The sequence below is a fragment of the Ciona intestinalis genome, unplaced genomic scaffold, assembly GCF_000224145.3.
Source record: "Ciona intestinalis unplaced genomic scaffold, KH HT001071.1, whole genome shotgun sequence".
In the NCBI taxonomy this organism is placed as follows: Eukaryota; Metazoa; Chordata; class Ascidiacea; order Phlebobranchia; family Cionidae; genus Ciona; species Ciona intestinalis.
The window spans coordinates 7,008-21,555 of record NW_004191392.1 but is presented as its reverse complement, the minus strand read 5'-3'; the positions used below and the strand labels follow the sequence as shown (position 1 = coordinate 21,555).

Below are 14,548 nucleotides of genomic sequence, written 5' to 3'. Positions count from 1 at the left end.
AGAAAAACTTAGTTGTGTGAAATGTAGTTTGGAAAATTGTCAAAGTGGTCGCCAACTTTGCTATTAATACATGATATCGCCATTGAATTTCTATTGTACCAAAGTACTTACCCGCATTAAGTACATTCCCAATGTTGGGTGAACAGGAGGCAACAACTTCTCGTAAGCTGCGGCTACTCGCTCCGCGTATTCAAGCGCTGGTTCTTGTCTTCGCAGAAACGATTGGACCTCAACAGCATGGTCTGTAAAACACGTTTGATTTAATTTGAGATTCCGCATAGGTGTAGAACAGTTTAGTAGGAATTAATAATGAGCTTTGGTAAAAATTGACATATAGTAATATAGGGGAAGATAGATACCCATAGCACATAAAATCCCATATTTCCTAATTGTGTTTTAACAAGTTACCAACGCTGTTTTAGAGTCGTGAGTATACGAGCATTTAAACATTGCGATAATACGTGTGTTCTGTTTCATACACCTCGTGTCCGTTTACTAGTTACCACGTATGTAACTTATTTATCCTCGCATGGCGGCGCATAGATAGTCGTTATATAACACGGGTGTTCTGTTTCATACACCCCGTGCCCGCTTACAAGTTACCACGTACGTAACTTATTTATCCTCACATGGCGGCGCATAGATAGTCGTTATATAACACGGGTGTTCTGTTTCATACACCTTGTGCCTTCTTACATGTTACCACGTACGTAACTTATTTATCCTCACATGGCGGCGCATAGATAGTCGTTATATAACACGGGTGTTCTGTTTCATACACCTCGTGCCCGCTTACATGTTACCAGACATGTAACTTGGTGAGTGATTGTTTTTTTATGCATGGCTGACAATTTTGACAGCTCATTGCACTCAGTAATATAGAAATAGAAACAACACCGGTGTTTCTTACTTAGCACTGCTATTTTGAGTACGTTGGTATCAGCTATGACGCAATCCTGCTGCGCCAGAGTCCCCAATGTTTGATTACACATGCGTTCCCAATTTTGGTTCTGGAATAAAAAACTAAGCGTTTATGACGTGAATTGACGTCAGAATAGAGAGGATTTAGAATATACAGTTGTTCAGTAATTATTGGTTATTGATTTGTTGTATTTATATTAGTGGATGCTTATACACGCGTATATGCAACTCTGCAGTGGGCATGGAAGTGGCAACCATGGATAAGTCACTCAAGTTCCCACCCATGAATATAGAACTCTATATATGGATCCCACACAGTAAAACAAAGCCAAGTTTACCTGTTTAGTTTTATGTATCCGTTTGAGCATGTCCTTTGAGAATTGGTTGATATATTTCACGCTTTCTTCCTTGATATCTTCAGACACGAGCGCATGTTTTAGGTTTTCAAGTTCTTCACCTGTATCATATGGACGCGTTGGTTATATTCGTTGGAGTATTTGGTATAGTGGAGGAAATGGGGCAACCTTGGCCTATATTTCAGGCTTAAAGACCTCACCCATATAAAAACATAATTTATATTATTAGGTGTTTGTAAATTATCCTGGTGGCTGTAGTGGTCTAAATCCAAAAATGATATATAGTTCTGTGGGGTAAGACAAAACACCTTGATATCCAAATATCCAGATCGTGTTTTAAACAACTAATAACGGTCTATGGGAGTCGTGAGAATACGGTTTTATATTTCTTTGAATGTTCTTTGTTTACTGCCAAATGGGACGAGAAATGAAAATGAAAAGGTGTCCCATCTCCCCCAACCCTACTATAGTACTCAGAATGTAGTGGAATTGGGGTATGATGTGCCATTATTACAGCGTTAACCCAACAACCGTTACTAAGGATACCAACTAATATTTTGCCACCGGTTTGTGTATGTATCCATCAAATAGGAAAATAAAAAGAGAATGAAAACATCGACCATTTAACCCTAATCTACTGTGAACTAGAGTTTCGCAACGGTGTATTAGTACGTGGCTCTGTGTACGTGACTTCACCGAAGGAAAAGTATGAATACGCCACTCCCCCTTTAGAAATCGATCAATATACAATCAATATGTGGATGATTAGGATTAGTAATCACATGTATATTGATTGTGTTGGGGGTATGATTATTACCCATTAATAATGGGCCATTTCTCCGTCTAATTTATGACACCGTAAATTGGGGCAAGATGGGACATTAGGTTGGGGTAAGATGGGACATCATGTGGGGGGAGATGGAACGTCAGGTTGGAGGCAAGGTGGGTGGTAAGATGGGACTGTGGGTAGGGGTAAGATGGGACATCGAATGGGTAAGGTGGGACATCAGGGGGTAAGATGGGATACCAGGTACGTGGTAAGGTGGGACACTAGGTCGGGGTAAGATGGTACTGTAGGTTGGGGTAAGATGGTCAGGTAAGTTGGGGCATGATGAGACACTAGGTCGGGGTAAAATGGGAAATTAGGTTGGGGTAAAATGGGATATTATGAGGGGGGTTGTGGAACAGTAAGATGGGGTAAAACGGTACACTATGTTGTGGTAAGATGGCCAATGTTTTATTTTTTTTATCGTCTCAATTGGTAGTAAACAAAGCATATTTACAGAGTTATATAATCGTATTCTCACGAATTTAAAAGAGCTTTGTTAATTGTTAAAACACGATTAGAAAATTGGGATATTATGTGCTAATGGTGTCCAATTTACTGTCGTTGCCCCGCCACGTGGGGATAGAAACACACACAATAGACACGTAAAAACGTGAGTTGGAAATATGGGATTTTATTAGATGTATAAAAAAAAATAGAAGGAGTAAAATTTAGGAATGAAAGTCCTAATATTAGCACACAATACGTAATGACGTACCACCTAAAATTGAATTTAATTGCATGCCGCAACCCCTTTTGCAGGTGCTAAATTTACGTTCTTGTTAATTAGACCCTTACTTGAATAGCTCACGTTTAATTTGCAGTCTGTACGCTTTAACTACGTTATTAAATTGGTCTATATTTGTAAGCGGGTATTTCATTTTAAAATATAACACCAGTTATAGACTTTGAATGGGATACGCATGTGATTAAAATTTAATGGACTTCGGAGTTCCTGGTCTGACAGGTCTATAAGACGTATTTACTTGTTTAAAAAAATAAATAATTCAAACGTTTATTTATAAAAAAAATACAATTGATTGCCCGGTCGACAGGTCCTAAAATACTATATACGTTTTAAAAATTAGATTTTAACAGTACGTCGGTTAGTTATTTGAACTGACGTATTTTTGATCTGACGTTTTCTTCTAATTTTAAGTGACGTTTTTTAAAGTGACGTCATTTTATCCTTTTTTATAAACTTTTTATATCGACATTTTTTAAAATGACGTATCTGGATCTCAAATGATGTAATATATTCCTACCTTTGGTACACGTGTCGCATTCACAGTCGAAGTAATATTGTAGTTTAAGTTTTTCTCTTCGCTTTTCTGTTGTCTCCAACGAATCAATGTATGATATGCATAGCTCCTCGCCCGGCTGGATGACCCGCAGCGCCCTCACCTGGCGGGATAATTTTGAAATTAAATATATTGCTTTGTCAGCGGCAGTCGTTATAACAAAGGTGTTTTGTTTTATACACCTCGTGCCCGCTTATCAGTTATCACGTATGTAATTTTGTGGGTGAGGCTTTTTTTTATGCAACTCGACTGTGGGTAGGGATGCACATTACAGAATTTCGAATCTGTAAGATTCGAATCCTTTTGTATTCGTATCTAATTACGGGATTCGTTATTCTTATTAATGATGTCATCATGCGTCATCTCATACACTATATTAAAATATTTTAAAACTTAATATTTTTGAAAAAAAAAAAAAATTGTGTTTGTGGGACTTTCGAGAGTAAACGTTTTGCAACGTCTTTTCATAGCCTGCTATACGTTTCATGACGCAAAACCAACCCAATGGTACAATTTTTGATCATTTTACAGCTCATTATCAAACAAGACTAATATGAAAGACTCAATAAACTGACTTATGTGGGTAAAAATATTTTTTCCTATAAATAAAAAAAGATTCGAAATTCTAGATTCGGAATTCTAGATTCGAAATAAAGTATTCTAGGATATCCTAGAATACCTAATTATTCTGTAATGTGCATCCCTAACTGTGGGCATGGGAGTGGCAACCATGAATAAGTCACTCAAGTTTCCACCCGCAAGAATATAAATGACCAAACCAACCAAAAGTCATGTCTGCGTATCCACACACTGCAATAGCTTTAGCAACTCGACTGTGAGCATGGGAGTGGCAACCATGGATAAGTCTCTCAAGTTTCCACCCACGAGGATATAAATGACCAAATCAACCAAATAAACACCCCTCATACCTCCAGCCTTGGTCCGTTATTCATTGCCACACAGTTAGGACTACAGTCATGGTTCAACATAGAGATCCCAGGGTAGATTCCGACCCCTATCGTTTGCACACCACGGTGATCGTTAAGTCTGAAACGTAAATTGAATAACATTAACATATATATAGTTGGATATGGAAAGATGGGATGCCTTTAGCATATAGAAATATCCTCGTGTTATAAACAATTAACAACGGTCTATAGGAGTCTGAGGATACGGTTTATAATTCTTCGAATATTCTTTGTTTACTACCAAATGGGACGAAAAAATATAATAGAAAGGAGTTCCATCTTACCCCACCCTACTATATATGTTGTTCCTGTCAGGCATATTATATAAGTTTTGAATAGATCTTCCTACAACTTTTGTAATCATGATTTTAAGAATAATAAATATATAGTAGGGTGGGGTAAGATGGTTCATGTTTTCATTTACTTTATCGTCCTATTTGGAAGCAAACAGAGAATATTTACAGAATTATATAACCGTATCCCCCTCACGACTACAACATATCGTTCGTAAATTTTCAATACTCGCTTAGTAAATGTGTGATATTATGTGCTAACGATATATATAATTTGCTGTAGTTGCCCGCCACGCAAGGTTAAATCAATTACATCCATTCATTCATATTATCTATTATGACGTAATAATCTTACCCTATTGCGTTGCAATCAATAATAGCGAATAGATGCGCCATCTCTTCATCGCTATCCGGCATTTCATCATAAGTGAAATAATCACCAAACGAATAAACTTTTTCATCGATCGCTTCTTTTTCCTCGGCGTTTCTCTTGCTTAGATGATCTTCTAATTCCTGTGTGGTTTTAGAATCAAAATAAATCGTGTGTTGTATACAATAACCGGTTGGGGTAAGATAGGACATGTGTTCACTCTATTTCCCCGTCCCATTTGATAGCAAACAAAACAAAAAAAAACATTCAAAGAATTATAAAACCGTTTCCTCACGACTTTACCAGATGTTGGTAATAGGGTAGTATCCGTAAAACCCAGGTCTAAGGTGCGCCCACCAAAACCCCCTTACACATTGATTTCTATTCATCTTCTTTTATGTTCAAAGACTGTCGTGACCCTGAAAGTTTTTAGGGCCCCCATGTCTTACATCCAATTTTCACCCACCTCAATTTTTACAAGTTCCACCTTCTTCTCATCATTCTCTTTTCCATCTTTCTTCTCTCCGTTTACCTTTTCCTCTCTCTTTCTTCGCCATAGGATTCTCCCAACTAACCGGGTCTGATCCACTGGCTTTCCAGGTGTTATCCGTTTTATAGCAGCACACTCCTGCTTGTGTTCGGGCCAAGCTTTCTTCTGGCATTCCTTTGTGCAATACTGAGCAAACTTACACCCTGTGCAACGGTGGAGATCCTCCACTGGCGCTCCCGGCTGTTCAAAACAAACGTAAACGTTACGTGAAAGTTACTTATTAATCTCAAGCGGCATCAGTCGTTTTAATACTGGTGCTCATAAACAGGACTTCACCCTTTTATATTTAGGACAGAGTTGGCCCATTACCCCAACATTGTATATGTACATTCTGTTCTATATGGGTGAGGTCCTACAGTGATGCACGCCATGGGACCTGGGGTTTAGACCAGAGTTTGTCCATTACCCCAACATTGTATATGCACATTCTATTCCATATGGGTGAGGTCCTACAGTGAGGCACGCCATGGGACCTGGGGTTTAGACCAGAGTTTGTCCATTACCCCAACATTGTATATGCACATTCTGTTCTATATGGATGAGGTCCTACAGTGATGCACGCCATGGGACCTGGGGTTTAGACCAGAGTTTGTCCATTACCCCAACATTGTATATGCACATTCTATTTCATATGGGTGAGGTCTTTCGTAAATCTTTCGTATGCAAACTACGTTGCTTATACACTCATGCGTTTAAATCGCTAAATTCCTCACCTGTCCTGGCGCGCATAAACAGTAATGGCACACCACGTCGATATGTGAGCTCATGACAGCATAGGCGTATGGCTCCTGCTTCAAAACTGCTTGTCCTGTCTCAAATTTCCTTGTAGCTTTCAAACCACGTCCTTTAGCGGACGTTTGAAACAGTTCAACTCCAGGATAAGACATTGTAATTATAGAAATGTGTTAATAGTGTAAAAAAATGCTGCAAATAATAAAATACATTAAATTTTTGAACATGGTAGCTTAGATACTGTTAACAGGGTGGGAGAAGATGGGGCACTTTTTCATTCTATTTTCTTGTCCCATTTGATAGTAACCAAAGAATATTCAAAGAATTAGAAAACTGCATTCTCACGACTTCTATAGACCGTTGTTAATTGTTTAAAACACGATCAGAATATTTGGATATTACGTGCCAAAGGTGTCCCATCTCCTATTATATAACCCTATTAATGAACACAGTTCTAAACGAAAGACATGACGTAACTATAGAAATTAATTTGATATACCTGGCAGCAAAATTTTACATGTATGTTATGTGTCTCATTAAAAACCTCGTCCTATTAAACAGAATCTATATTATTAAGTGTCCTTGGTGGGTCTATATGGGAACACCCTCGGCGTTGGGTAATGAGCCACTTCTGGATCAAAATTCCCTGACGTGCCTCGCCGTAAAACCTCTCCTTTATAGAATAAATACAGTTTCAGCATTAATATTCGCTTACCACTGTAAGACGTGCCTATACGCTACTGAAATGTAGGCTTTACTGTCGTTCAACTAAACTTGAAATTCAACTAAACATTCAAATTACCTGCATTTGTGAATTGTAAATGGTTACTTTTACGTCACAACCGCTACTATTGCGTCAAATTCTAGAATATTCTGACGTCAGACAATTCACTGTCTTCTAGAAACTCCCTTATGGTTTGTGACGTAACAATCGTCTGTTTTATATCATACAGAACAACTGTCATTCGAACGCAGACGCGCAAAGGACAGCTGATCTGATTGTTCTGGAATTTACAGCGTTCTTTAGCGCGAAAATTAACAAGATTTAAAATTGACACCTTTGCGTGTTGATCTTAAATTTTACCCTACTGCAACGGGCTTAGAGGTATCCAGTACCACATGTACTAATCAAATGGTTACTGATGGGTGTTCAAAATGTAAAAAGCAATCACCCACAAAGTTACATATGTGGTAACTCGTAAGTGGGCATGAGGTGTATGAAACAGAACACCCGTGTTATAGCGACTGTTGTTGCCCCGCCATGCGAGGATGAATAAGTTACATTTACTTATACCAGAGGTTCTAGGTTCGAACCTCCTTGCGCGTATGTCCTTGTGTATATGTGAGGTATACAGGTGTATTTGAAGGCGAGCAGACATGACTTTTGGTTGGTTTGGTCATTTATATCCTCGTGGGTGGGAACTTGAGTGACTTATACATGGTTGCCACTCCCATATGCCCACAGTCGAGTTACTAAAACTATTGCAGTGTGTGGATAAGCAGACATAACTTTTGGTTAGTTTGGTCATTTATATCCTCGTGGGTGGGAACTTGAGTGACTTATCCATGGTTGCCACTCTCATGCCCACAGTCGAGTTGCAAAAGCTATTGCAGTGTGTGGATAAGCGGACATGACTTTTGGTTGGTCATTTATATCCTCGTGGATGGGGACTTGAGTGACTTATCCATGGTTGCCACTCAAATGCCCACGGTCGAGCTGCTGAAGCTATTGCAGTGTGTGGATAAGCAGACATGAGTTTTGGTTGGTTTGGTCATTTATTTGCTCGTGGGTGGGAACTTGAGTGACTTATCCATGGTTACCACTCACATGCCCACAGTCGAGTTGCTGAAGCTATTGCAGTGTGTGGATAAGCAGACATGACTTTTGGTTGGTTTGGTCATTTATATCCTTGTTGGTGGGAACTTGAGTGACTTATCCATGGTTGCCACTCCCATGCCCCCAGTCGAGTTGCTGAAGCAACATTATTTCATTTGGCTGAATTTTAATACAATACCAGTAGTTGAATTGTTTATTGATAAAATGTATGTCACAGAGTCTTCAGTACTACCACATTCGTATTATAAAACTACGAGAATGAGATTTAAAATAAAAAAGATCATTGAAAGTTTATAGGTAGAACAACCGCTACAGCCACTTCCATCTTTAAGCCTGTATAAGAAAAAGAAAGAAATATATTTCAGATGAAAAAGTTGCTGGTTTAAATAAAATTGAATTAAAATTATCGGCCACACAAAAATAAACATCTTTTCTCAAAGTTAAATACGTGGTAACTTGTAAGCAGGCACGAGGTTTATGAAACAGAACTTGTGTTATAACGACTGTCGTTGACCCGCCATGCGAGGATAAATAAGTTACATTCATTCACTTATTAGTCTACAACGTATTTCTCTCTTACCCGTCCCCGATTTGTCCGAGCGGGCACTTACACTCCGCCCCAACCAACGGTGCAACCAGGTCCGTACATACAGCATCAGCAGTACACTGTGTGAGTTTGGGTGCGCAGTAGTTTGTGTCCGTACATATCGGGTTGAAGGTGGGTTTGGTGCCCATGGCGGATTCTGTGTATATATATATTTCTGTGTATATATATATTTCTGTGTATATATACAACAATATATAGTATTGTTGTATAGTAGGATGGGGGAAGATGGAACACCTTTGACGCATAATATCCGAATATCATGATCGTATTTTAAACAGTTAACAACGGTCTATGGGAGTCTTGAGCATATAGTTTTACAATTCTTTGAATGTTCCTTGTTTACTACCACATTGGACGAAAAAATAGAGTTAAAATGTGCCCCAACTTCCCCCACCCTACTATATTATATTATAAAAGTAAGATGGGGAGAAATGGGACACTTTTTCAAACTATTTTCTCGTCCCATTTGGGTAGTAAACAAAGAACATTCAAACGATTATAAAACCGTCTACTAACGACTTCCATTGACCGTTGTTAGTTGTTTAAAACAGGATCAGGGTATTTGGATATCATTTCTTAAAGCTATCCTATCATCCCTCACTGTATGGTAGTGTGGGGTAAGATACATAAATCTCATATTTCCTGGTCGTGTTTTAAACAATCAACAACGCTAAGTCGAACATATAATGATCAAACAAATGCAGAATAGTTGTAGTGACAACGCCAATTAAATGTAAATCTGTTTTAAACTGTAAGCGTGTTTTAACAACCGTTGTTTTGTCGGTATATCCTGTCTTTACATTTAAAATATTTCCAAATCGTTGCTACCGTAATCAAAGAGACAAATAAAGTTATATTTTCATTCACAAAATACCATTTCCCGTCGAACACTTGTTCTGTGCTCTACCAAACGTTTAAACATTTCAACTCACCTCCATCACTGTAACTACTATCAGCACCATAATACGAGGCATTAAAATCAACGTTTTCTATGGAGCTTTCAGCGTTCAGATCAATCACACTAACATCACTGTATCCATCTGTGCATACACACTCGTAGGCGCCTGGAAAGACACTTTGGCAAGTAGAGTTGGGGAAACACGTCTGCCAAACTGAAGAACACCCCGCTGGTGCTTCTGGAACATAGAAACGTCACTGTTACGTCATACCACACGTCACTCATATACATAATAGTATACTTTACTCTTATACGTAATAGTATACGTCACTCTTACGTAATAACTTACGCCACTGTTATGCGGTCAAATGGGTATATTCTATATGGGTGAGGTCCTATACAGTGAGGCATGCCATGGGACCTGGGATTTAGGCCAGAGTTGACTCATTACCCCAACGTTGTATATGCACATTCTATTCTATATGGGTGAGGTCCTACAGTGATGAGGGTCCTATCTTATACATGGGCTGGTATGTTCATATTGAGATTGACGAGAAACTCTTTGTTTTATGAACCTTACCTACAAGATCTATGTATATAGCCGACAAACAATTGCCGTGTACTGAACAAAAAGCTCCGTTCTCTCCACTGTACACTGGTGTAAGGTGTAATTTGTACAAAACACCCATTCGCATGTTGTTGTACACTATACGATATGTGACACTGCTGTTGTAGCACTCGGTATCGTAAGGGGTAGAATGGTTGAGGGGTGTTGAGGTGATGGACTGTTTAAAATAAAAAGAATCATATGTTACAACGCTATAAAATCGTATACAGTTAGCCCATGCTGTACCATACTTCTTAATCGTGTTTTTAACATCTAACAGCGGTCTTTTAGAGTCGTGCGGTTGGAACTATATGTTATACTGCAGTACTGTAATTGGTCGTGCCCGCTTACGAGTTACCACGTATGGTACTTTGTGGGTGATTGTTTTCATGTATGGCTGACAATTCAGACAGCCCATTAGTGGCCGCTGAGTTGGAGCAATTGCTGTTAAGTGTTTTGCCCAAAGACGCATACACCCACAATGGTGGCAGCGTATAGATTCATATACTTTACCTCATTGAGTGCTTCGTGTGTAACGTTTGTAACAGTAAGTGTGACGATTTCCCACGCTACAAACCCTTCTTGCGTCACAGGGGGCAACCACGTGACTTCCACTTCCGCTCTTCCGAGTTCTAAATCTGGAACTATCTTGACCACTTGGAGCGCTACAGCTTTGCGTTGCTTGATATTTTTCGCTGGGAAAAGTATTAGCGAATTATTTTTTTTACATATAACATGAACCTATTTATCTTTTTGAATACGATAGCGAATATCAGGTTAATTGAAACAACGAAGAGAAGAGAATTAGCAACCCAAAAAAGCAGTTTAAATTATCAGCCATACATAAAAAAAAATGAAAAAAATTCAAAAAAATAATCACCCACAAAGTAACATACATGGTAACTCGTAAGCTGGCATGAGGTGTTAAACCCGTGTGATAACGACTGTCGTTTTCCGGCCACGCGAGGATAAAGTAAGTTACATTCATTCATTCAGTTTAAGTTCCACACTACAGGTAAAAACTACAAAAGCAAAAGTTTCAGACAAAATTGACTGTTAACTCACAATTTAGCGATGTATTATTACAGTGGGGCGCCGGCAAAACACGCTATGGTTCAATTTAATACATAAGTATCGCTTCACAGACTTAAGTTTATTTTCGCAAATTTTTTGTTTATGAGTTATCGCCGTACTTTTGTTTACCTTGCAAGGGGATATCTATGTGCTATATTTACGTGATCAAATTTTGCCAGGCGCGACTTGTTAACTTATAATCACTATCGTATTTCCCCGACTTTTGTTTACCGGCTGCTGATGGCCTAATTGCAACGTGCCGCACGCTTTTTGTTTCTCGTATTTTTTGAACGCGTTTGGGAAAATCGGTTAGTACTCGTAGTAACAGTTGTACGGTTGTATTTGTGAATTATAGGCAGGCAAAAAGTATGTAGAGTAATTAAAAAGTAACTATGGGTAACCGTTGTACAAAAATCTTGGGAGAGTACAAAGGAAATACAGGAAAAAGGGTCAACGGCGGACAAAAGCTAGGTACTAGTTACGAGAGAGAAAATGGGAAAATAGGTTTATACACGTGAACGCAACGATTTACACGCTTTCTCTTTCTCTCTAAAGTTTCTTTTGAGATGTTCAGTTCGCTGTTTTGTTGGTTTTTAAAACTATATCAAAATTGTAGGCGCTTTCTCGTTAGTTTGAATGGCAGAAATAGCTAGCTTTCGTTTACAGCAGTTGCCCTGTAAGGTTATATGGGCCGCAGATTGTATGAGATGGATCCTTAAAATGTAGTTTTATATCCCTTTTACCAACGCGTGTTTTAACGACTGTTGTTTTGTTGTTTAATTAATATGATCTTCGTTATCGTATTCGAAGAGAAAAAAGCAAACCCCGTTACGCTACGTTACGTCAAAGGAGCCAAATCTTATTCTATTGAAAACGTAGCATAACGGCTGCGTCGTTTAACGTCTGGTTGTAAAGTAGCAGAATATATGTTAATACGTAACAAACACTATATTAGCATCTTACCACAACAAAGCGCTATAGCCTCTGCCCCTGTGACGTCATTATCCTTCATTATTGACGTCATACAGTCAGTGTTCTTCGCAAACATGTACTCTATGTTGAAGCTCGCGACGTTACTGGAAAAGTAAAATTACTTTTTTAACTTTTGTCTTGTTCATCCTCGAATAGCAGGTAATGTCAGTCGTTATAACACGGGTGTTAAGCGGGCAGAGGATGTATGAAGCAGAACACCCTTGTTATAACGACTCTCGTTGCCCCGCCATCAACGAGGGTAATTAAGATACATTCATTAAATGCTACTATACCTGTAATAGGGTAAAATCGTGAGGTCGAAAGGAGTGATAAAATCAATAATGAATTCCATTTTTCTTGAGCTCTGTAAATAAGTTATACCAGTTATTAGCATGGGGTGTGACGTCATAAATACGTCATGCTAATTATGACGTACCGCAGGTATTGTTACGTATCGTCTCGTCGGACCAACGATCCAACTACTGATCCCCCTGCATCCGGTAGGTGTCAGTGCGGAGCAATTCAAGACAGGACAAGGACAGCTCTGTGACGTCATAGACACTCCGTTTGGACACAATGAAGATCCGCGATTCGGACAATGGGTTATGTTTAACCACACTGAGTCACTATGACGTAACAATGATAATAATCTTCTAACAATGAAACAACAAGATATAACACTTACTTTGAACTGCATTGATCGATGGGATGCAATATGACGTCATAATCTTGGTACCCTTGGACGAGAAAGCCATCGAAAGAAATCCCTTAAAAGTAAGATTTGGTTATTAGTCTGAAAAATATCTTCTGGCGGTTTGTTTGTTCTTTTTATAATCGCTAAAATTAAAAATTTACAAATTCAAATCAAATTAAAAGCAATTTAAAAATCTTAAAAGCGTTTACAGAATCGCTAAAATTAAAAATGTACTCAGGTGCGCCACCTTCTGGGTTCGGAACATCCCAAGTAAAGGTCACCGAAAGGTCGATGGTTGTAGCGCCACCTCGCGGTTTGATTGTTGTGTTCATGAAATACCGAAGGTTTGTTATTTGGATTGAATTAATTCCTTTCGGTCGAGCTGTGATGATGTATATATGGACAATATAGTTAACGGTAACTTCTACAATCCAGTGGTCACTAATAAGTTGCCTAAACTATCAGCCATACATTCATCAGCCACAAAGTAATATACATGGTAACTCGTAAGCTGGCACGAGGTTTATAAAACACAACACCCGTGTTATATCGACTGTCGTTGGCCCCGCCATGCGAGGATAAATAAGTTACATTGATTTGAAGCCCTTGTCGCCAACCTGCAGGGAAGCAAAAGGCTTCAACATCTGGGTTGGTCTATGCGGTAGCACCCTGGGTGTTAGGGTGATCGGCCAACACTGGCCTAAATAGTAGGACCCATGGCGTACCACGCTGTAGGAACTCCCCCATATATATAGAATATGTATAGAAGTCATTATTTAGGTTATGAAGTAACTTACAGTCAAAGCATGGACGTTGTGGTCTGACGGGTTGTGCGTTTGTTACTGCCAACGCAGTCAATACCAGAATAACACTGAACCCGCAGTCAATACAGCGGACCGACATTTTCATTCCTAAACCAATTGCTGTACACCTAAACGAAAGGTAATATAAATGATAGAACCAGGGATCCTGGGTTTGAATCCAGGCCAGGGTTTAAGAACCAAGGTTCTTGGATTCGAATCCCCGCCCGGAATTTAATAGCATTTTAATATCAGTTCTACTTTTCGTGAACCCGTGTGAAAATAGGCTTTCGTTGTTTTTCCTTGAGGTGTTGGGTTGTATGGTGTTATAGCATTTCCTGACAATAACTTGACACCATGCACTCTACTGATGCATGCTAAAACTTGGCAGAAACATCATAGAATAGTTTGTCACGCAACAATGCCCACTGCGCAATGTTAACGCATACAAGTATACTTTAATACGGATTCGTTAAATCAATGATGTCATAATCATTAATTACGTAACGAGCGGTACGCAAGTTATGTTCTGCCAGGTGTGACGTCATAAGCTACTATTGTTTATAGTGTATCTTGAATATTCGTGACGTCATGTAGCGAAAGCGCCATTTACGTGATAGAATCGGTTTTGTTTTTAGTGTCTTGAAACGCTCTTTTTGTGTTTTAGATTTTAAAACAAAGTAATACTATGTAGTGATTTTTATACAAATGTTTGATTTTACTCAGCACGTACTAATTTTTT

General features: G+C 38.8%; 2 protein-coding genes and 1 long non-coding RNA gene across 3 annotated transcripts in view; 1 reads left to right on the top strand and 2 right to left on the bottom strand.

Moving 5' to 3' along the window:
• smyd1 (SET and MYND domain containing protein) overlaps positions 1-6,490 on the bottom strand; it is a 7,774-nt gene extending 1,284 nt beyond the window's left edge. Inside the window, 8 exon segments of the mRNA NM_001078352.1 lie at positions 112-242; positions 911-1,010; positions 1,260-1,378; positions 3,369-3,507; positions 4,334-4,451; positions 5,021-5,178; positions 5,502-5,765; positions 6,299-6,490. Of these exon segments, the coding sequence (NP_001071820.1) occupies positions 112-242; positions 911-1,010; positions 1,260-1,378; positions 3,369-3,507; positions 4,334-4,451; positions 5,021-5,178; positions 5,502-5,765; positions 6,299-6,472 (1,203 nt within the window). The 5' untranslated portion in view covers positions 6,473-6,490.
• The window catches only part of LOC113475597, a 26,118-nt gene extending 12,766 nt beyond the window's left edge, over positions 1-13,352 (top strand). The window contains exons 2-3 of the long non-coding RNA XR_003397348.1: positions 12,754-13,086; positions 13,245-13,352. This is a non-coding gene — a long non-coding RNA (uncharacterized LOC113475597). The remainder of the gene's footprint in view (positions 1-12,753; positions 13,087-13,244) is intronic.
• Positions 8,330-14,548, bottom strand: LOC108950836. The gene is made up of 11 exons (XM_018816953.2): positions 13,804-14,548; positions 13,254-13,388; positions 12,998-13,079; positions 12,749-12,938; positions 12,606-12,676; positions 12,304-12,416; positions 10,780-10,961; positions 10,240-10,444; positions 9,694-9,897; positions 8,735-8,897; positions 8,330-8,487 (listed from the first exon to the last, which is right to left on the bottom strand). Exons 1-11 carry the CDS (start codon positions 13,913-13,915, stop codon positions 8,397-8,399), a joined length of 1,548 nt encoding a protein of 515 aa, XP_018672498.2. The 5' UTR covers positions 13,916-14,548; the 3' UTR covers positions 8,330-8,396.

Excerpts from the sequence above, each read along its gene's own strand:
- LOC108950836 (XM_018816953.2), bottom strand. The coding sequence starts at position 13,915 with ATGAAAATGTCGGTCCGCTGTATTGACTGCGGGTTCAGTGTTATTCTG. Across the intron at positions 13,080-13,253 it reads GGATGTTCCGAACCCAGAAG|GGATTTCTTTCGATGGCTTT; the intron begins GTGGCGCACCTG and ends CTTACTTTTAAG. Across the intron at positions 9,898-10,239 it reads TATATACATAGATCTTGTAG|AAGCACCAGCGGGGTGTTCT; the intron begins GTAAGGTTCATA and ends TCTATGTTCCAG.